Here is a 21,758-nt window from a genome sequence, read left to right on the forward strand (position 1 = left end):
CCTCCCTCTCTGCGTATGTAAAACCAGTTGCATTGTTGCCTCTCCGCATCCGTAAAAGTCACCGTTTGTTGTTCCCGTGAGACCACCTCAACGTTGTTGTTTCCCTCTCAAAAAAATAAAAAACAAAGAAATAAAACCCAAGTCATTGTTTGCATTGCCCGCTCTGTCTCTCAAAGCAATAGAAGAGAGAACCACCCATTACCCTCAATGAATCATTTTGCCACCATTTCCATCCCTCCTCTCAAAACCCTAATTCAACATTCAACGCGCTGATCCCACCTCTCAAAACTCTTTTTTTTGTTCCCCATGGCCTGAAACCCAATCTAAAGAGAACCCGAAACCCTTGATTTTCCCCGACATCATGGATGAACCAGAAGAAGATGACCCCACTTTTCGTCGTTTTCTTGATCCCCTCCCTCTTCCCCTCCTTTCGAGCTCAACGAGAGCGACGTAATATGGTTCACTAATTACTCCTCCGCAAAATCCCTTGAGAACTCGCCAACCACCTCAAAACCCTCGCCTGAAACTCCCACATCAAACTACCATCCTCGCCATGGCTCCAAACTGGTGAGATTTGGCCTCTGCTGCTTTATCCGAACCCTAGTCCAATGCCAAACTGGTCAAAACCCTAGCTTCGTGGCTCGAGCTATTCCTCCCGTTCAGATTCGTCAACGTTCATCTGGTTCTTATGGTTCTGGTTCAAACGGTGTACTATTGAGTTTGCTCATCTTTCTTGTTTGTCGGATCGAATTTGTTACTCTATTACTCGATCTGATATTTGACCAGATACTCAACCGAAAAACATCAAAAACATAAAGGAAAAAAAAACCTCTAAAAATTTGTGCATGATCGAGTGCATGTGTTCTATTACTAGAGCATGTCATCGTTTGGTTTTTCAAGTGTTATTCTGTCTTTTCATAAATATGGAATTTTGGAGAAGTATGGGATTTTGGAATTTTTGTCAGATTAAACAAAGCCTAATATGATATGTTCATGAGGCTTGACGATCGTTGTCATTTGATTTTTTTCGGCTACCTCAACTGTATTTTGATTTCAATTGAAGATCCTAAATTTATATGTTTATTGGGTTTGTTGATCAAGCAATCTGCACATCACAACCACTATTTCAGCATGCTACTTGTCTATCAGGTTAATATGAAAAGTGTATATGTAATCATCATATATGGGTGGAAAGGGTAAGTACCATATATTATAGTTTATATTGAGTATGGGTATAGTATGGGTGTCTATGATTTAGTTTAGTTTTTATTATTGTTATTTTTAATTTGTCTATAAAAGACAAATATGTATATTCATACGATCAATGGACAATGAGTCTTTTCAAAAAAACCTGAGACTCTTCACAATTTTTACCATATATTGTTAAATTGGTGGGATTCACTAGCTAAGTACTATATTTATAAGGTGGTTCGACCGTTTCATTGATACTTTCCCTTATGTTTGGAGAGAATTGGGGATATCAAGGGAGTGAAAAATCAACCTTATTCCCGCTTAGGTTCTTTATTGCCTACAGTTCCTTATTCCGAGTTCCAAACCCCAAAAACATTACATTTTATTTTCATTAAAATATCTTGTTTTGAGTCCAGAATATGGAACATGCAAACACATTTTAACAATTTCGCCTCATTTGTATTATGAACTAAATACTCTTACTTGTTAAAGATTTAAAACCCTGGAAAGGGCATTTCAAACTTTTTGTAACTCAAATAGAGAGCTTGAGTAGGTACTGAGGGAAATGATTTTTCTAAAGTAGCTACTTTTTTGAAAGGTCGACCAATTTCACCTCAATATTTTCAAGCGGTTCATGTATTCAGCTGATTTTTTTTTTCCTAGTCCCTGTGCTCTATAGCATGCCATCAATAATGATTTTTTCTAAAGGATTATGGCCTAATAAGAAAGTGAAAGAGAAAAAGAATTATTCTTAACAATTAAATCTGTCATCCGTATAGATTGAATCCCACCATCCATTAAATCATACTTACCAAGAAGGGTTTAATTGGTTGATAATTTGCATATGTAGAGCACCTACCTTAGATCCAGGTGCTTCAGGCACCTAAAGATAATTTTTTCCCTTCAAAATTGAGCTAAGCAATGAATTCTTACAAAGAGACAAATTGAATCATCTTCCTGAACAAAAAAAAGCTTTACGATTGGGCCTTTGGAACTTTTTATGTTCTTTTTTGGGTAGGTTTTATGTTCTGCTTTTGCTTCACATTTCCTATTACTTTAGTTTATAACCAAATATGGTTGAGCTTGCAGCTCTCCTCAAACCTTCCCCTTTAGGATATATAACCAATTCTCTATACTTCCATGAAAATTCACTCAAACTACTCTCTCTCTCAATAGAGAAGAAGAGATGCAAAGAAAGAACCCTTTATTCATATTAGAATGGCATACTCAAAGAAAGATACACGTGAAAAACAGAAGAAAAAAATTTAAAAATAAAACAATGCATGTAAGTCTTCACCTCCATTCCTAGGTTTTCTAGGACCTACTTACTATCTTGTAATACTACTATATTATGTACAACTTGGGATTTGGGAATTAACCTGATATCACAATAATTCATCCTATAGTCGAAGGATATGTACAATTCGAGTTGCAGTGTTTACATGCTTGTTTGGCATCGGTGGCCGCATTTAAATATTCTTTAGATTGCCATAATGTATCTCCATTAGAATGAGACAGTCTCCTTCCCTTGCGTTTCATTTGGGAAGCAGCCGAGCCACGCGGAATAAAAACTCCAGTCCCCTTTCTCTCTCTTTCTCCACACTGCTCATGTTTAATGGGAAATGGTGCAATGTTTGGCAGCCTGACCTGGGAAAATGCCAATTTGAACCGTCTTTAGCTAGGAAAATAAAATGAAGATTGGTATTGTAAAATGCTTTACTTTTGAACATGGTCACAATCACCCGTAGTAGTCAGGTGTGATATCAGATGGCTGGGGACGAGTTATTTCTCTACACATCACGACAATAGCACACGCCCAGCCTTCACATTTTGATTACTGAGGTTGATCGTGACCTTTTTGCATTGGTGGTGAACGGTTTTATTCACATTCTTTGACAAGGAAATAGGAGTAAGCACGGCCCTTTTCAAGAAACAAAGGAATTTCAATCGCAATACGGAAAGGAGATTCAAGCTCCTTGGCCAATCCTGGCTTAGATATCTCTAGGTTTGTAAGAATAAGAAAAATGCACTTTACTTTATATAGACATATTTTCCCCTTATTTCTAAGTTTTTGATGCATATTTTTGAAAAAGTCATCATCATCGTCAAAGCTTTTTCCCAACTAACTAATTGGGGTCGGTATATTTATGAAAAAGTATTACAAAAATATAAATTTTTATGAGCTATGAAAAACACAAAAAAAGGTAGAGGTTTACAAGGAAAAGTTTATTCCAAACTAATCTTTCTTGATTTTGCATAGCTTTTCCCTTTGCTGTAGTTTTGCCATTTCTTTGAATAAATATTCTAGAATTTGCATAATGTTTCCTAAGAAAATCAAATTTGAAAGATTTCTTGAAGGCTTACGACATCAAGATAGTCCGGAAGATTTATAGCGGCATTTTGCCGATTTTCCAAACAAGAAAAGGGACAAGAATGAACTGAAAAAGCTTGTAATCCTTTAAACAAAGGAAATCACAAACACATTTTGGGATAAAATGCCATAAAATATGACACAAAGAACACTAAATATTGTTTTGATGGTTGGGTTTTGAGAGAAACTAACCTGTGGAGAAATATAGAGATTGTTAAAGTGTACAACAGGCTGAAACCCTCTTCCTCCTCCTGGTTCTTCATCATCCATGATAAGCAATGAAATTTGCCTAGTCAGGAGTTCAAAATGGACATCATCATCCATTTTCGCCTTCCCAAAGTGCATTCTTAGTGGGTAGTTAATATATATAACCTTGAGTACATGGACTTATGGTTTTTTAGTGTATGCCATGCATGGCACAGTTGGCCACATAGGAAATGACATGCACACTCAACTCTTTCCAAATTCCCTCTTCCGTGTTCTAAGATATATCCAAACACCCTCCTCTCCAACCCTGAGAAATGTGAGCCTCAACTAATAACATTGGATCACCACCTACATTAACCTGAATTCACCTTTAACAGTTAAATCAATCTTGAATTCTTTTTCTTTTTCTGTTTTGAATGGAAAAGAAGCGGTTAGAGCAAAGCCATTCATATTTTCTTCTATATTTTTCCCTCCAAAATTTCATCAAGTTATTTTGTTGTTCTTTTATTGCTAAATATTAGCCAAATCAATCTTCAAATCTTCTTCTTTTTTCTTGTTTGAATGTAAGAATAAATGAACAAGGGGTTAAAGCAAAGTCGTTTATCCTTTTATTTTTTGTTTTTCCCTAAAAATTTCTTCAGATTTCTTTTTATTATTGCTAAAAAAAGTTTATTATTCCCTAAAAATTCATTCATGGAGTAATAGTCTCCTCCCATAAAAAAAAATAGGTGCCTCTAGGATTATCAAAGAAAATTCTGCATTTTAGTAATTTGGAGAAGTTGGGGGCCTTTTGGTCATTGTTTTTATGATGTCCCCACATGCTATTATCCTGTCGGGGTGCTACCACATAAAGTATGGGACACATAAATCTTGAGATAAAGTCACACATGGTGGTGATCCTTTCGTTATCCATTGCTTATGGAACCCACATCAATGGGTCTGACACGTGTCACTCTTGAGGACCATGCCCCTTAACTTCTTAAAAGCATTGCTTCCCACACGTGTGAGGCTAGACAACAGTATAGATTTGCTTATGGAACCTTTGTATGTGGGGCAACTCGCGTATAAAACATGTGAAAGCTATTCTCAGTTGCCCAATCTAAGTTGATGGTTAGATAGCTTTAGGGGCCGGTTGAGAACATGAAAATCTATTACATGAAAATAGATTATACGGAAATATGAAGTTTTTATTGTTTGGAACACTTTAATAGTAAAGAAATCTATGACATTTTCATTGTTTCGTACACTTTAATAGTAAGAAAATCAAAAAATATTAGTCGAGATTTTTGGGAATCTATTACGGTGGTGAAGGATGAAAGGAAATCAAAAAAAGATTAGCAGAGATTTTTGGGAATCTATTACAGTGGTGAAGGATGAAAAATCTATTATCAGGGCAATCTTCTGGTCCCTCTCTCTACCCAAAAGTATTGTGCTAATAAACTACAACAAAAACAAACGTTATTTAGCTAGAAGCTAAAATGCGGTAACCCCATCTTTTGCAATAGCTCCTTTGCAAACCGAATAGCACATACATTTAAACCTTAAAAATCACACAGTAGTTCTATCTTCAATTAAAACCGATTAACCCCATCTTCTTCAACTAGCAGCTATATTAGCCCTATCTTCTTCAACTATCAGCTATAGTAGCCCTATCTTATTCAATTAACAGCTAAAACTGATCAGTCCCATCTTCTTCAACTTGCAGATATAGTAGCCCTATCTTCTCCAACTAGCAGCTAAAACCAGATAGCAGCTACAGTAGCCCTATCTTCTTCAACTAGCAGCTAAAATCGGTTAGCCCCATCTTCTTCAAGTATCAGCTACAGCAGCCACTAGCGGCTAAAACCGGTCAGCCCCATCTTCTTCAACTAGCAGCTAAAACCCGATAGCCCATCTTCTTCAACTAGTAGCTAAAACCCGGTAGCCCCATCTTTAGTAGCTAAAACCAGGCAACCCTCTGCAACCAGTAGCTATTGTTTATTTCTAGATATACAAGATTTATTTTTTTGGGTTCTACAACCACAGTTGTAGCTATTTTTTTGGGTTCTACAACCACAGTTGTAGCTAAGATCAGTCTATTGATTTTTTTGGCTTCATTTTTTCTTTTTTGCTCCTATTGTTTGTTGATAAATTCGAAATACTTGAGTTCACTCACAGAGCATCGTCAAATCAGTGTCTTTAAATTTTTTTTTTTTTTTTTTTCAGAACTTTTTAAATTGATTTACCACTTCTATCTCCTTGAATGCCCCAAAATAATTTCTCCTCCAATACATCTCATTTAGTCATAAAGCGGTCTAGGTTACTAGCCAAATTTCTCCAAACTTTTTTTGTCTTTTGAATTTTCCCATGGAAGTTTTCTGGAGAGAGATGATTAAAAGGCTTTTGCACAAGAAAAAAAAAACATACAATATATGATGGCTTATCATAATAAAAGTATGTTATTCCAAAGTGTTAACATCTTGAAAACATGTGATTCCACGTCAAGGCGCAAAGGCATACAAAAGGTGTGGCTAACTCTTATGCCTGATGCAATTATAAAGTTAAGCTACATACTAATAGGGATAGAGTTTAAGCTACATACTATTAAGGATTATATGCTCAACCATGTTTTGGGTATAAAGCCAAAAAAAAAAAAAAAATTTGGTAATGCATTTCCCATATTTCTTCTGGACATAGCCAAACAGTAACAATGTATTTCCCAGGTTGCATCTAAATACTACCCAAAGAGTGACAATCGATTTGCAGGTAATGTATTACGCTAGTAATATATTGCCAGATATCCAAACGACCCTTAGTAATAATGTCGCAAGCTATCCTAAGGGTCTGATCTTGACGTGACATATCTGAGTATTTAATTTTTATCTTTTATTTTATAAATTAGTTTCATAAATGAGGGTGGAGGTCATTGATAAGCTTTGACGATGATGTAGATATAAAAGACTTAAGGACTAGATGGTATCCCGATAAAGCTTTAGAAGTGCATGGGAGAAATTAATATTGACTAGCTGACCAAGTTGTTCAACAAGGTGTTGAGAACAAAGAAAATGTCAGGAGGAAAAGTATTATGCTACCTATATACATGAACAAATGAGACATACAAAATTGCATGAACTATCGAGGAATCAAACTTTTGAGCCACACTATGAAGCAGTGAGAGAGAGTAATTGAGCAACGATTAAAGTATAAAACGAGTGTATCATAAATCAATTTGGTTTTATTCCAAGAAAGACAATAACTGAGGCTATTTTCCTACTGAGGCAATTGATTGAAAAGATTAAGACAAAGGAAAAAGATCTCAACATGGTCTTTATTGATCAAGAGAAATCTTATGATAGATTACCTAGATATTTGATTTGTTGGCAATTGAAAAAGAAATGAGTCTCTAGATACAATATCGACTTACTTAGAGATATATACGAGAAAGCACTAACTAGTGTGCAAATAACTAGTGGAGAGACGAGTGAATTTTTAGTGACAATAGCTCTACATCAAGGGTCAAGAGAGACGGGTGAATTTTCAGTGACAATAGATCGATATCAAGGGCCAACATTGAGCTCATACCTCTGTCTTATTTATGAAGAACTTAACTAGGTACCTACAAGATGAGATATCGTGGTGTATGTTGTACGCAAACGACCTAGTTTCGATCGATGAGAGCCAAAACAACGTCAACACAAAGTTAGAACTTTAGAGGGATGCTCTAGAATCTAAAGGTTTTTTAATTAGCCAAACTAAAATAGAGTATATGAAATGCAAGTTTAGTAATAATAGGAGTAGAAACGATAAAGTAGATCAGATTAACGACTAAGAAATACCACAAAAAGTGCAATTTCGATACCTTAAGTCCATAATACCAGAAAATAGAGGGATTGAGGAGGATGTCACACATAGAATTAGAGCTCAATGGGCAAAGTGGACATGTGCAACTGGAGTTTTATGTGATCATTGCATACCAATGAGATTGAAGAGCATGTTCTATGGGACAGTGGTGAGACCAGCTTTGTTTTATGGGGTGAAATGTTGGGTGGTCAAGAAACAACATACTCATAGAATGAGTATAGCTGAGAATGAAGATGTTGAGTTAGATGAGTGACAAGACAAGCATAGATGGAATTCGAAAAGAATACAATCAGGAGAATTTACGTGTGGTACCAATAGGCGATAAGATGAGAGAAAGTAGACTTGCATGGGCTACACATATGCAGCGCAAACTCAATACAACACCGGTTAGGAGGTGTGAGTTAGTTCAAATGAAAAGCTCCAAAAGGGCAAGAGGTAGGCCCAAAAGGACATGGTTGGCAGCAGTGAGAAAAGATATGGGGACTTGTGGCCTCACTATGGGTTTGACCATTGATAAAGCAGAATGGCGAACCAGAATTCGTGTAACTGACCCTATTAGTTGGAAAAAAGGATGATAATGATTTTATAAATATGTTTAATAAGAATTTTTTATATGTTCACATTTCATTATGATACACCTAATAAAAGATGTACATGTGATAAAGATAAATGATTAAAATGCGCATATAAATTTTAGATTTTTTTTTTTCAAATTATTTTATTAGAAATATATATATATATTCATTAGGTGCACCTTTACAGGGAGTGTTCATGCTCCAAATTTCATATCATGATGATTTATTAAAAAACAAAAAATAAAACAGTGATTAGTGTGACTAAAGGCATCATGGTTGTTCATTCAGATCATACGGTCAGAATAGCAGTGACAAGTACTCTCTTTTTTTGGTTTTTTTTGGGGGTTTGAGGGTCATGTGAGTATTATTTTTCACGTGTGAATCTTGAGACCATGCCACTGCACTTCTTAAAACCATTGCTTCAAGCAGTGCTTCTCACGTGTGAAGCCTAAGGACCATACCCCAACATGGTTAGTTGAGCTATATGGGTGGGGCATGGTCCACACGGTTGCTGGCTTTCAATTTCCTTTTCTTGACAAAACGTCCTCCTCTTCTCTTTCTGTTTTCGCATTTCTCCATCAAGGATCAAACATTAGTACTCTATGCTCCTGCAGAAACGGAATGTAGTTTTTTCGCATTTCTAAAATCAGGGTGCTTGGAGCGATTAGTTTCATTATATTGAAGGAAAAAGTTTTTGGTGCATCTACCGCACAACATACGCATTCACCCATCCATCATTAGAACCAAAACCCGTCCTAAATCGCTGCATATCCATTTCCATCTCAACTCCCCATGGAGCCTCAAAAATATTGTAGAGCTAGCTGACTTCCAAGTATTCAAAAGAACTATCTAAAGAAGAGGTATTAGATGGTCCTTTGAATGCTCAAAAAAGTTTCAAAAGATCAGCCGATCAAGACCACAACGGAGTTTTTTATCCGCGAACCATCTCTACGGTCGATTTTGCAAGGTGGAGATTGAAATAGGCGTGTCTAGCGACGCCAAAACTACCAAACGACGTTCCAAAAAAATGACCCTCCAAACGCCTAGGTGGGCCTGACCGATGCGGCCCAGTGCCTAGCCCTAGCCAAGCGCCCAAGACGTTGAGGGGCGGGCATTTGTTACTGTTCCCTAAAAAAGGGGAAAGGGGGTTGGGTTTTTAGGTCCTAACCTCTTTTTTAAAATATTAGAGTGAAAGAACAGGACCCATTTTTGCTTTCCTCTTAATTCAAAGTTTTGAAAATCTGATCTAAATATTTTTTATTTTTTATTTCCTTCTCTTATGCATGTGAAAATCTGATCCAAATATTGGTCTAAAAAAAGTGAGAACCTTAAACTTTTTCTTAACGTATACCAAATTTAAGTAAAAAAAGTGAATTGTGTTAAGTAGGCAGCCAACATAAAACTTTATTAAAAAAATTTCATAAATCTTGATAACCGACCCCAAGTAATTAGAAAAAAACTCTGACGCTAATTATGATGTGTATGGAGCATAGACTATAGACTGCAATGTAATTATGGGATTAGTATGGAGTGTATTAATTATTTACTGTGTTTTGTACATTGTGTAAGGAGTATCCTCGACGGTGTTTAGGTTGGGCTTCGGACTATGGAGCATAAACTGAATTACAATTTATGATTTGTAAATTGTGACGTGAATTTGTAATTATATGATCATGGTATTTCCCTAGTGATTGTGCTAGTAATAGTATTCTAGTCGACTATCACTTGAATTTGAAAGTTGGATAATATTTTTTATTTTTCTTAATGTGTTCATAAAAAATTGTCCAAATCTCAAATACTTTGGTTTATCTTTAGAGTTTTCGGATTTGATTCAACATAAAAAAAAAATGTCCTCCGGGTACGGACCAGGCACACCGCCCAGGAATTTTTGGAGCATTGCTACCAAATATTGAAAAGGTTTCTTTAACGAACATTCCATTCTTAAATTTATATGCAGGTTTTTTCTACATTGAATTTGGAAAATCGTGTTTTCTATCATGTGTTCCTTGTCCGGGCAAACATATACACACCTGGGTTCAGGACCCAAAAACAAAAAGAAAAGGAAACAAGCATCAGAGTCGAGGAATCGTCCAATTATTTTCACTACAGGAACAAACGAGACAATATTACAGATCAAAACTCAAGCATGGAACAATAAGATATCTGGTGGGGAACTTTCAAATGGCGCGATGAATTCGTCGCACAAGCCATTTGACCTTGCCGGATCTCACCTTCTCGCTCGTTTGCTAAACCAAATTTATCTTTGTAAACCTCGCCAATCCTCAAATTGAACAAGTTACATTAACATACACAAGGTTACCCTACATGAGCAAGAGGGTGGGCCTAAAACATACAATGTTTTTCTACAGGGATGGTCTGCAGAGAGAGAGCATACAACCATCACATGGGTGCTCCACCCCGATGGAGACAAATCAATCAACTTAGCACTCCATTGCATATGTCTGTACCTGCAACAATACACGGCACCTGTAATTAAATGGCTGTGTGATAGTTTCGCTACAAAGAATGCAGATGCAGCCCATTAACATGTTCAGGAGAAGGAAATTTAAAAGACATGATATTTTGGAGAAAACTACAGAAGGGGCCACAGAAATATGGAGATAAATATGAGCAGTCAACTTTTTAGTAATAAGTCTGGCCAAACACCAAGACTATGGGAAAGCGCTATGTAACAAAACAATATTTCAAATAATGTTTAAATATAAGAAATAGACCCCTGGTCCTCGGAGTATAATTTAGTTTTATGGCATTATTCGGGTAATTCATGGTCAAATGTCGCATCTGAAATAGTTTTCCATGAAGAAAGGTCGATAAAGAATATTCTGGATCGTAGACAACTAACTCCTGGAAAGGAAAAATATCAATCAATTTGCAAAAGGAACAGAAAGCATTATACCTCAATCACATTTTCCTCCAAATAATAGGGGCTCATGGAATTTGTGTTGTGAGAACCATCATATTGAAGGATTCTAAGCTTTCCTTCCTGCACAATATGAATAGTATTTTAGTGTACGCAAAGGTGAAAGCAGTACCAGGAATGTCAGTACACAAAATTAAAATAAAACTGGGTTGCATATTTCACCTTAGTGCCATATACAAGACCACCTCCAGCCAAAGGATGAAAACATGCCACATTGACTTCATCTTCTGCGCTCGGAAGAACTCTCACAAGCTCCATATTCGAAACTTTATAAACCTGATAATACAGATAAGTATCACATATCAATATGCACACAAATAAGTAATGCACACTGATTGCTAGTGTTTAGTATGACGAAAGAAAGGAAGGTGAAGGCATGTACACTACTAAAACAAAGAGCAAGGAAACCTGGCCAAGAAATAGTAGTAAAGAAAGGATACAAATTAACTAAGACAGTCTAGCATAGATGGCATGTGAAACGATGCTGACCAGTGGAATTTTTACTGAGGAAAACTCAACATGACTTACTCATTTATCATGCACTCGCCTATGGGAAATTCCCACAACAATTTTTTATGAGTAGCAGATAATATCCATAAGGAAAGAGAGTATTTGTCACATTTGATTGCATCTAAAAAAAAGCTAAAAAACAAAGTACCATAAAACGTCTTCCTCAAATCAATAAAACTTAATGACATAAATGAAATGACAGGACTATGGAAATACATAAACAAGTCCATAAGGGACTAATATGAAGGGTAGCAAAAGTTTCCTTTTCTTGGAAACAGGTAAATGCCACTTTAACCTAGAGTACTGCATTTCCTCCCAATGCATAATATATTCATCGCACCATGAAGTTCTAGCAGTGGGTTCTTACTTGGGTATGACCAAAGGGACCCAAATAAGTCTTTTAACATATTGTCTGAAATTGATCCGGTGCAGCTGCTTTGGATTATTAGCCGGCTAAGGAAGACAAACAGGAGATGAGCCATATGTGGTTGGGTCTATCTTGTAGAATTACTTGACCCTGAAAAATCCCAATGCCTGAGGTTCACTGTGATCTATTCATCACTAGTTCTATGTATACAAATGACTTCCAATAAACCAGCGAACAACTTGAAGTCACACATTACATGACTTGATGTATGAAAACTTGTTAGCTATTAAAAAGGGGCTAATAAAATAATCAAATAACAGAGGTCATTGACTGCCTCCACCAAAGATCTTAATGCCAACTATACTGCTTATAAGAGAGATGCCTCGGATGAAGGTAATCCTCCAAAATCTTCAGAAATTGGCCCTCAAGAGCAATTATTATGCCAGATCCCAAAAGTTAATACACCTGCTAGTACTAACTAGGAGTTTGTTCACTCTTCTAATCGCAATCCGCATTCTTATTGTGCCTCACTCCCAAATACATGTCTTTGAATTCTCATCTCCAGGGAATCTCATCCAAATCTATTAAGACAAATGTTTGCCCCCATCACATTCTCCTATAGGCTGGCCACCATCTCCATAGACACTAATACCATTTGCATTTTTCTTTTATATAATAAAAGCGATCTCCTTAGTCACCTCAAACCATCTGAACACCACCCCTTAATTGTTTCCACTTCACAATAACACTCTTTGGACCCACTCTATTTTAGAGGCCATACTTACCAGCAATATAAATAGACAAAAAGATGCTGGAAGATTTGCAGGTCACCTTACTAAATATGAGTCTTCCTCCCTCCAATGTGAGGAAGTGGGCCTCGCAAGGCAAGGTACCAGTGTCTCTCAAATTGCTCAATCACCCGATACCGAAGACCTTTCCTGGTATACCAATGTAAAGGGCAAGCCAAAAAACTCCAAGGCCAAGTTTCCAATGTCACCCCTGGCAAAGGAATTTTCCTTAGATATAAACATGTCACAAGTTCATGAAATACAATAAACCTAAGTCATACAACACAAATCTGAACTCGAAATATTTGGCTATTTCCCCAAACGAAGGGCAAAACTGGATTTCAGGGAAACAATTATCACTAAGACAAAGCATGAAGCATATCCAAAAACTTGAACTCAAAACTAGCAATATTTCTTCAAAAATAGGACAGAAATAGGATAGTATTCATTTGAAATTTAAAAAAATTATTTTAATCTAAAATATTGTTGGAAGGAATTAATAGAATATGGATATTTAACAGTGGCAATCATTAGAAATATAATACCCCCATTACTTAAATTGACAATTTGGAAACGGAATACCTCCAGTATTGTGTAAATAGGTACTGTGGTCGCGCCATCCACAACAATGCTTCTAAGAAGGGAATTATGGCGACGTCCATATGCCAATAGTATGTGTTCTGAGGTGGGAGAAAACTGCAGAGATAAAAACTCAAATAAGCCCAACCAACTCAAGAGCCCATATGGTAACCAAATATTTTATGTGGTCATACAGAAGAAACACTGGTTCAGTACAAAATAATGAAATCATAAACATGCATCCCATTGAAGGCATCCATAAAGCTTGTCATTTAAAATATAGATAAACAAAATAAACCTTTTTGCTCAAAAAATTGATAAACCATATAACACAGTAACTATTCCCAGGCCATCCATGCACCATCGACATAACCACATTTCTACTTAATTTCGGATCAAAAGGGACAGTGGGGGTAACCTAAAACAATAATATCCAGATTTTGAGGATAAGAAGTTTAAAAACACAGGTCCGGAGCAAAGTAAAGAAGATAGCCATATGTGTTTGATTTGAGGCACTTAGAAAACAGAGTAACATAATGATGAAGCTGTGGCATGCTTTGTGAGAAAAAGAAAATAATGAAGCTCCAGCCTAAGATCATCCAGGTGGCTGACTTGGCAATAATTTTATACGATTCCTAACAGGAGACATCAGGGAATATTGACAAAAACGTCTCCACAAACGATACATAGATTATGAGTTTCATACAAAATCGAGGACATTAGAACCAGTCTTCCGATCAAAGTGTTCCTGAAACATTTAACAAAATGGGAAATTATGCATCGAGGAAGATGTGACCAGTCCACTTTCCTATGCAATTCTTACACATGGGTGTGACAGGAAACTGACAAAAAGAGCCCTAGAAATTGAGTAGGATAAGTCCAAAAACAATACACAAACTCAATTGGTGGCAGCAAAAGTAGACACATCCATGTCCACGGTACCACGATGAATGTATGGAACCAATCAAGTTTTTCAAGATATCACCACCTGATAATCCATCCAACTACTTAAGCAATCATACTGTCAGTGACTACATGCCAGGCCTTGAAAAGTATCTCGTAAGTCAACATATTGGCCAACCCTGCCAATAGTTGCGAAGGTATAGTTTCAAGTGATTGTAGTAAGTTGCAGGGTTGCACCAATTACACATCCAGTGCGACAAACAAACATCATGATGTACAAGATAGGGATCAAATAAACTTTACTGATCCAAACCAACTAGTAGTTGAAACAATGTTCAGCAACTAACCTGAATCGAGGTGAGGCAATGAGCTGCTCTTATTGCCCTTGATGCAAGCACTAAACCAAAACTATCAAATCACATAAAATTCAAACCATTAAGCCAATTTCAGAACCATAGAGGTCATAAAAGCATGATGGAAACAATCAACTGTACACAACTATAATAAAATGTTGCAAATAATAAACACCATAAAGGGACAGAGATCTTACGTGGCCTGCTCAAGGGAATATATACGTAGCTCATAAACAACTTGGTGGGCTGAAACAGGATGCCGCGTTGGGGAAGATGCAGATCCACCGAGGTCATGATGCACCTGCGACTGCAATCCAGGATCCAGTTCCATGTGAGGAAGCACACATGCAACACAAGCAGCTAAAAAGCGCCCACACGGTGAAAAGTGTGCTCCCATTTCACTGCCATCATCAAGTAGATGTACACATATTAATCGCAAACTGAAGGTGATGAGTTCAAACAGAAGATATTTATATAGACCATACTTTACATAAAAAACCGAGCTAAAACTACTCCTCTCATGTGTAAAAAGAAATGTTCAAGAACATGAGAATCCTTGGCCTAATAAGATGGACCATATAGGCTTCTGGACTACTGCTCACAGTAGCTGTAATTCCCAAACTACAGCATAAGGAAAGTAATAATGATGACATGTTCCTGAACAACATCAGAACAAGATTTGTTTCATCCATATTTATGGAAGTGTTAGACATGTGTGCTGCAGTATAGTTCAAGTGTCTATGCAAAACTAACAATCTATGAATTGTTAATATGAAAGCCATGTCAGTTTCATAATAACATCATACCTACAAAGGACAGCATGAGGCACGGTTAGGCAGCACCTGCCTTCAACAAGCTTTTTACAAGGATCTTGAACATCATGGTGCCATAGCCGTAACTTCACAGTGCAAGGTGACTCTGCAGCCGCTGCGGTGGCAGCACCTGATGGTGGCGCAGCAGCAAGTTCTGCATCCATTGAACCAGCACCAGATTGAGGAATGCTCTCTTCACCACCTACATTCATAAAGGTAGCCCCAGCACCAGGAACTATAGGTGCCATCGATCGAGAACGTGAACGATGACGCGAACCAGATCTTCCTGAGGATCTTGAGTGACTAGCATTCGCAGCTATTGCGGAGGCAATCAACAAAGCGTCCATGTTCGCAGTTGCCTGTGGATCAGATGCCCAGGCATCAGGGCTTCCCCGACTTACAATTGTGTTTTCTTGAGACCTGTCATTGACTGGTAAAAACCCAGCATGTGTCTGCCCCATCAACCACCCTTGTATAAAAGGGAGCTCCCAACAAGTTGGATCACCAAGAGGCAAAAACTGATGAAGTTGCCCAAGAGCTACACTTCTTAACAGCATTTGAATATTTGTGCGTTCCATGAAAGTCGTGTCATCTGTGGCACGCATACCATCAGCAAATTGCCGATCAATGGACCGAACAATAAGGGATGATCTAGCATCATCTACACTCTCTGCAGTACTAGGAGAGTTTCTTCGGTCAAACATGTCTCCTGCTTGCCCATAGACCTCTGCTTCACTCAAAAAACCATTGGCTGTCACATTATCCAATGCAACATTCGAGCTAAGAGGCACTTGCTGGCGCATATTTGTAGATGCTGACAAAGAATCATCTTGGTTCCCTGCATTTAGGTCAGTAGTAAGGTGTGGAGATGGAGAAGATTCTGTTATTTCTTGCTCAGAATTTGTATCCACGACCATATTATCAGGCTGTGGAGAATTTCTCTCATTGTCTCTCACAAAAGCAGCAGGGCAAAAGAAGCAGGGGTAAGGGAAGAGTGGCACTTGATTATCTCTAATTGCTTCACTATTTAACCCTGAACCAGAGCGCATATTCGCGAAGAATACAGCTGGAGGAGGGTACTGCAAATAACCTCGTGATGTTGCAAGGGTCATTGAAGAATCTGGAGCGTTAATATCAGTAACCTGCTAAAAAATCAGCCAACCGGATTACATCACCATTCATAAAAGCGATAATTCATCAGAGTAAGTCAAATAATTTCAATATAACCACACCTCAGCAGTTAAAAGAAACGGAGCAGCATGTGGGTGAAAATGCACAGCCCTCAAAGATCGATTTGTACGTAGCACAGAGGTCGGTGAAGATGCATCTCCTCGTCTGTTATATTGCCATATGTACAGCTGAAAAAATGATTACAATCATTTATGTCATCTAGAGAGAAAAAGGCATCAGCCCCATGAGCATTCACAAGGAAACAAGAAAACAAAGCCCTTTTTTTTCTTTCAGGTGAACTGTAAGAAAAGTAGAAAACAAACCATAATTGTTGATTGTATGAGAAACTACTGAAAGAGCTACCCTATACCTTGTGACCTGAAGCTACAGCAAGCAACTCGCCTTGAGCATGAAAAGCAATAGAGGCAATTGGACGATCTGCAGTGATAAATAAGGTAAATGAAACATCAATGAAAAAAAATCACTCTATATCCCTGACACCATGTAAAAACTGGTAGAAATAAGTATGCACATGAAGTTAATCTGAGAAGAAACCAAAGAAATTACAGAAATCTCTTGATCCTATGCACTCAGCAGTATTGGCATCCCATAAGCGAACTTCATGATCCAAACTCCCACTAGCAAGTATCTCTGAATCCCCAGGATGGAACCTCACCTGCAGGAAGCCCATGAACACATGTCAAATAATAATGAGAGTTTTTAAAGTGTCTATATCATGACATTCAGTCATAACCCTGCATTTGAACATCTTAGAGGATTACTCCCCCATCATCTCCGGCCAACACACCGACACAAACACGCACATGCATGCTCATGCAAATAAGAGTCCCTGCAGAGATATGCACAGATTGGGACCAGGCTGAGTCCCAGTTCAGGACCAGGCTAGGTTCCAAGCCAACTCTGGGCTTTTAAACATTGATAAGAGACAACCGCAATCATTGAAATGCCAGAGCCAGGCATGGCGATTTCCAATGAGAATCACCTAGGAAACAATCAGGATGCCAGAGAAGGAACACCACCCCTTAAAAGGTTCACTACCTAATGCCAAGACAAAGCCAAAAGCCATAGTTTCTAAGGTGCTACAATCTAAACGACCTCTTCCTAACAAAGACCTAGTTTTATGTGAGACAAATTAAAGAAAATCATTAATATAGCAGATCATACATACCACCCAAGGAGTTCTACGATGACCACTCAAGACCTTTAAGCAGCTTCCAGTTTGACAATCAATTATTTTGACAGTGTGGTCACCGCTGCAAGCAAGGGGATGGTAAATGGACACAGTATCAGTAATTAATGGCACTGTCCAGCATCAATGAATAACAGAGTAGGCAAAGAGCATTATGATCTTACTGTGTGGAGGCAAGAGTTTTCCCATCTGGACTGAAGGCAGCAGCAATAGTTGACCTGGGAGGAGGCGTAAGAGGGCAGTACTTGGCCGAAAAATGCCGCAGGGACTCCGTCTCTACCCTGAAATTATAAATTTGAATATCATGCACAAATTCAGTGTTTTGTCTCCAGCCCAAGATAATCCAACTAAGACACGCAAGTTACACTACAGGACAATGCAATTTATGGGATAAGAGCAAAACCCACAAAGTGGCAAGTTTGGGATCAGCAGAAAGTCAAGGATGTGTCCTGGATAGAAAACAACAATGAGAAATCTTTAAAAAACCATAGGTCCACAGCAGTTAGGAGGTTTACCAAGAAACAAGACCACGCTTTGCATCCAATACTTCACATCTTCTTTTAGAGCAATCGTGATTCTTTCTAGCAGCTTCGCCCCAAAGCCTTTTTGATGATCTTTTTATGCGAGGAGAAATTTCCCTCAATGTTAACAACTGAAAGACATTACTCGCACTGCGAAAACATTATAATTAACAGTGACCATATAGAATATGCATCAAATTAGCAAAGCAGCTTCGACTCCAAAGAACATGCACAAGTTCCAAATAGAAAAAGTTTATATAAGGATGCAACCTTAAAAATCCATCGGAAAGGTAGTTTTCATGTTGAAAAACCAGATTGATCGTCTCGACATCGAGATGTGTGACCATGAAAAATAAAAAGATTTTAAGCCTTAGAAATAGTGCATTTTACAACATATTATCTACACCGTCCATTTTCAAGATTTCCTTATGTTTATAGATCTACTTGATTTTAACCATTTTTTAAATTTAAAATTTTATAATTAGATATAAAAATAAATGTTGAGATAATCCGAAGAACATTTTACATCAAAATTATATACCATGATAAAATTTGAAGGTGCACCTTACCTCTACAGCTACGGATGCATCCGTATGCCAACTGCACCCTTTCCAAATTCCAATAATCAAGAATGTACCCTGACAACACTTTTTTAGAACAAAAAGCTGTCCTATAGACACTCATGAAAATAAAAAATCATCCACCCTATAATTGTTTCTAAACATATTCCAAATACAACATTTTGAAAACTTTTCAAACAAGAATTGAATAAATAAAGCTCAACTATGAACAAATCTGAAGAAAGCATTCATTCGCTGTTTATAACAATAGTCTCAGCTCAGGCCTCAACAATGACTTGAGACAAATCAAGAGAGTAAAACACGGCCAAGTCTCAAGAGAATCAACAAGACACAACAAAAAATTACGAGAACCAGGTGAGACTCCAAGAAATCAGATCCAAGACAAATTGACCATGGCAATTCCTAGGACAACTCTGCAACTTTAATTCAATCCTATTGAATGAACCCACTCAAAGAGACATCAGGTGACAAACCATTTTTATGCCAATTACATGCTTTATCAAAATCATTCGCGCTAAAAGTTCAAATGCAGCAAAAACAAATGGATTCCCAAGCAATACTGATGGGTATCATCCTTCAGGTATAGGCCTCACCTCCTCAGAATAATAAGATATAGAAGTCAACAAGATCTAGACTGCAAATAGAAGCAAAGAGAAAACCATTACCTTTGCCTTGTGCAAGAATTGGGTTGATATTGAGCAAAAACTGGTGGTGAATTAGAAGGCGATGCAGGTGTTGATGGTAAATTTGGAATATCTACCCAAGATTGAGTCATTTCTTTCATTGAACCTCATGCCCCAATCAAGCCTGCACCAAAATCCACTTTTTTTTTTGATACTAACCTCACGACAATAAACATGGACTCAGTACTGAATTTCCCAAAAGAACCATATATGACGCCTCAAAGTTCAATAAAAACACACCTGCATATAATGGTAATGATATCCAAAGTACAAGTGAACAGAGACCATAGTAAATACTTGTTACCTGAATATAAATCAATTATCATGCATACATATTTATTTATTTATAAAATATTTATGACAATCATTTTACACATACAAGTATCAAGTATTGGTATTGGTATGATGTTGGCATCTTCAGATAAATATCAACTTCCCCATTCGATGTTAAATGAAGTACAGCAAAAGCAATGTCATTCCTACAGATTACTCATCAAACACTTGTACTTTTATAGCCTAAAAGAACAAAAATGGAAAAGTATCAATTTGAATTCTGGATATATTTCTTAGTAAATAGAAGCATTTCACTCACAATTTAGATAGAACACTCGGGAAAACAACTTTCCCATGACCATGTTTGTGAAAACTTCCAATTGTTAGTAAATTAGGAGCTCGAGATATCATTTAACTGGATTGCAGATATTAACATATCAATAATATATCCCTATTCGGAAAATTTCTAATGCATCATTCTTAATTATTGTGAACGCAAACATTTGACAGAACAATCCCAATTGGTCCCTAGAGGATGAATTGATATAAATGGATGTTATATCAAAATAAAGCAAACCAGAAAAAGCTTGTGATTTACTTGATATGATCCTTGAAATGTAAGAACTCAACCAGGTGGTGTTTCAATCCCCTAATTTGAATTACTTCAGTCTGATATGATCCTTGAAATGTAAGAACTCAACCAGGTGGTCTTTCAATCCCCTAATTTGAATTACTTCAGTCGGTAATAGGTCTAATACGATTACATGCTACAATTTAATCCGAAGAAAACATATCACTTGCAGGAATTACCACATTCAAACCAATCATCTATTCTTTTAAATCGTTTTAACAAAGAGGATAATCCAGAGTGAGAAACAGATGCAAAGGGATTCAAAATTTCTCTCCAAACGCAAAAATAATCGAACAGATATTCCATGGAAGAAACCAATTACATCAATTCCCATTCAACCAAGGGTTAAAAAAAAAGAATCCCAATTTTAAATCTTCAATGAATGCACAAAGCGTCTATCTAGCCCGGAAAGGAATCCAACAGCAATATATAGCATCAATAACTTGCCTAAATAAAACCCAAAAATGTCAAATTTCATGCGGGATCAAAGAGAAAAGCAGATGGAAATATGAAAATTTAATGAAGAAAGACGCACTCACAAGATCCGCAACCAAGCTTATGATAAGCGACAGAGCTCAATTACAGAGAGAGAGAGACGGGGGGGGGGGGAGAAGGAGATGGGATTGAAGGGTTTGGGGCAAATCCGCAGAGAAGCAAGAGTGCCTGCGTCCCACCACACCACACCACACCACGCCACAATTGCGTTCTTTTGAACGGAGAGAACCTAGACGAGATAGAGACCTAAAATTTAAGAGTAAGAGAGAGAGAGAGAGAGAGAGAGAGAGAGAGAGACCTAAAATATGACAACACTCTTAACAGCACGGAAATCGGAGGGGTTTGGACGCGCCTTAAAATTAGAAGGTTGGCATCTTCGTATATTGTGCTCCGGTATATTATGCTTCCGCGAGAACATATTATACACTTACTCCTTCAGGTAAAAGGGTAATTTTTTTATCCGAAAATTTGGAAACTACTAAAAAATATTAGATGATAATACTCTAATAAACAAATTTTGAATTTTGAGTTTTCTAACACTTAGACTCCATCCTTAATAAACTGTGGACCATTTCATTCAATCTTCAGGCATTTTCTTTTTCAAGCACACATAGAAACGTAATTTTGAATTTTTTATTAAGTATAGCATATGAGTTAAAAGAGGTTACATGCCAAAATTCGAGATTTACTCCTAAATTAGGTTTTGTTGGAGGGAACAAATAGATAGTACATTACCACAAGAGCATTAAATCTTTTG

At 37.2% G+C, this 21,758-nt stretch overlaps 1 protein-coding gene across 14 annotated transcripts; it reads right to left on the reverse strand.

Annotated features, from left to right (window-relative positions):
* Positions 1–10,259: 10,259 nt before the first annotated feature.
* LOC18440543 (uncharacterized) lies at positions 10,260–21,192 on the reverse strand. 14 transcript variants are annotated; one of them, XM_088850971.1, is made up of 16 exons: positions 21,046–21,192; positions 19,585–19,726; positions 18,908–18,976; positions 18,333–18,488; positions 17,982–18,098; positions 17,797–17,881; positions 17,175–17,283; positions 16,978–17,045; positions 16,670–16,795; positions 15,432–16,579; positions 14,823–15,026; positions 14,620–14,680; positions 13,373–13,486; positions 11,288–11,401; positions 11,102–11,188; positions 10,260–10,652 (listed from the first exon to the last, which is right to left on the reverse strand). In XM_088850971.1, exons 10-16 carry the CDS (start codon positions 16,547–16,549, stop codon positions 10,626–10,628), a joined length of 1,725 nt encoding a protein of 574 aa, XP_088707097.1. In that variant the 5' UTR covers positions 16,550–16,579; positions 16,670–16,795; positions 16,978–17,045; positions 17,175–17,283; positions 17,797–17,881; positions 17,982–18,098; positions 18,333–18,488; positions 18,908–18,976; positions 19,585–19,726; positions 21,046–21,192; the 3' UTR covers positions 10,260–10,625. The 14 variants fall into 14 exon arrangements, with proteins under 14 accessions (XP_088707097.1, XP_088707106.1, XP_088707103.1 ...); XM_088850980.1 differs by having other exon boundaries at positions 15,432–16,582; XM_088850977.1 differs by having other exon boundaries at positions 21,042–21,192.
* Between the last annotated feature and the right edge of the window lie 566 nt (positions 21,193–21,758).

The sequence above is a fragment of the Amborella trichopoda genome, chromosome 1 (genome assembly GCF_054954075.1).
Source record: "Amborella trichopoda isolate Santa Cruz 75 chromosome 1, AtrichopodaSantaCruz75HAP2 v2.0, whole genome shotgun sequence".
In the NCBI taxonomy this organism is placed as follows: domain Eukaryota; kingdom Viridiplantae; phylum Streptophyta; class Magnoliopsida; order Amborellales; family Amborellaceae; genus Amborella; species Amborella trichopoda.

What these genes read in the sequence shown, in the direction of transcription:
- LOC18440543 (XM_011627377.3), bottom strand. Translation starts at nt 19,703, where the DNA reads ATGAAAGAAATGACTCAATCTTGGGTAGATATTCCAAATTTACCATCA. An exon ending in CATAGGATCAAGAGATTTCT is followed by an intron (nt 17,046 to 17,174) that starts GTAATTTCTTTG and finishes TTATCACTGCAG; the next exon opens with ATCGTCCAATTGCCTCTATT. An exon ending in ATTGCCTCACCTCGATTCAG is followed by an intron (nt 13,487 to 14,619) that starts GTTAGTTGCTGA and finishes TTATCTCTGCAG; the next exon opens with TTTTCTCCCACCTCAGAACA.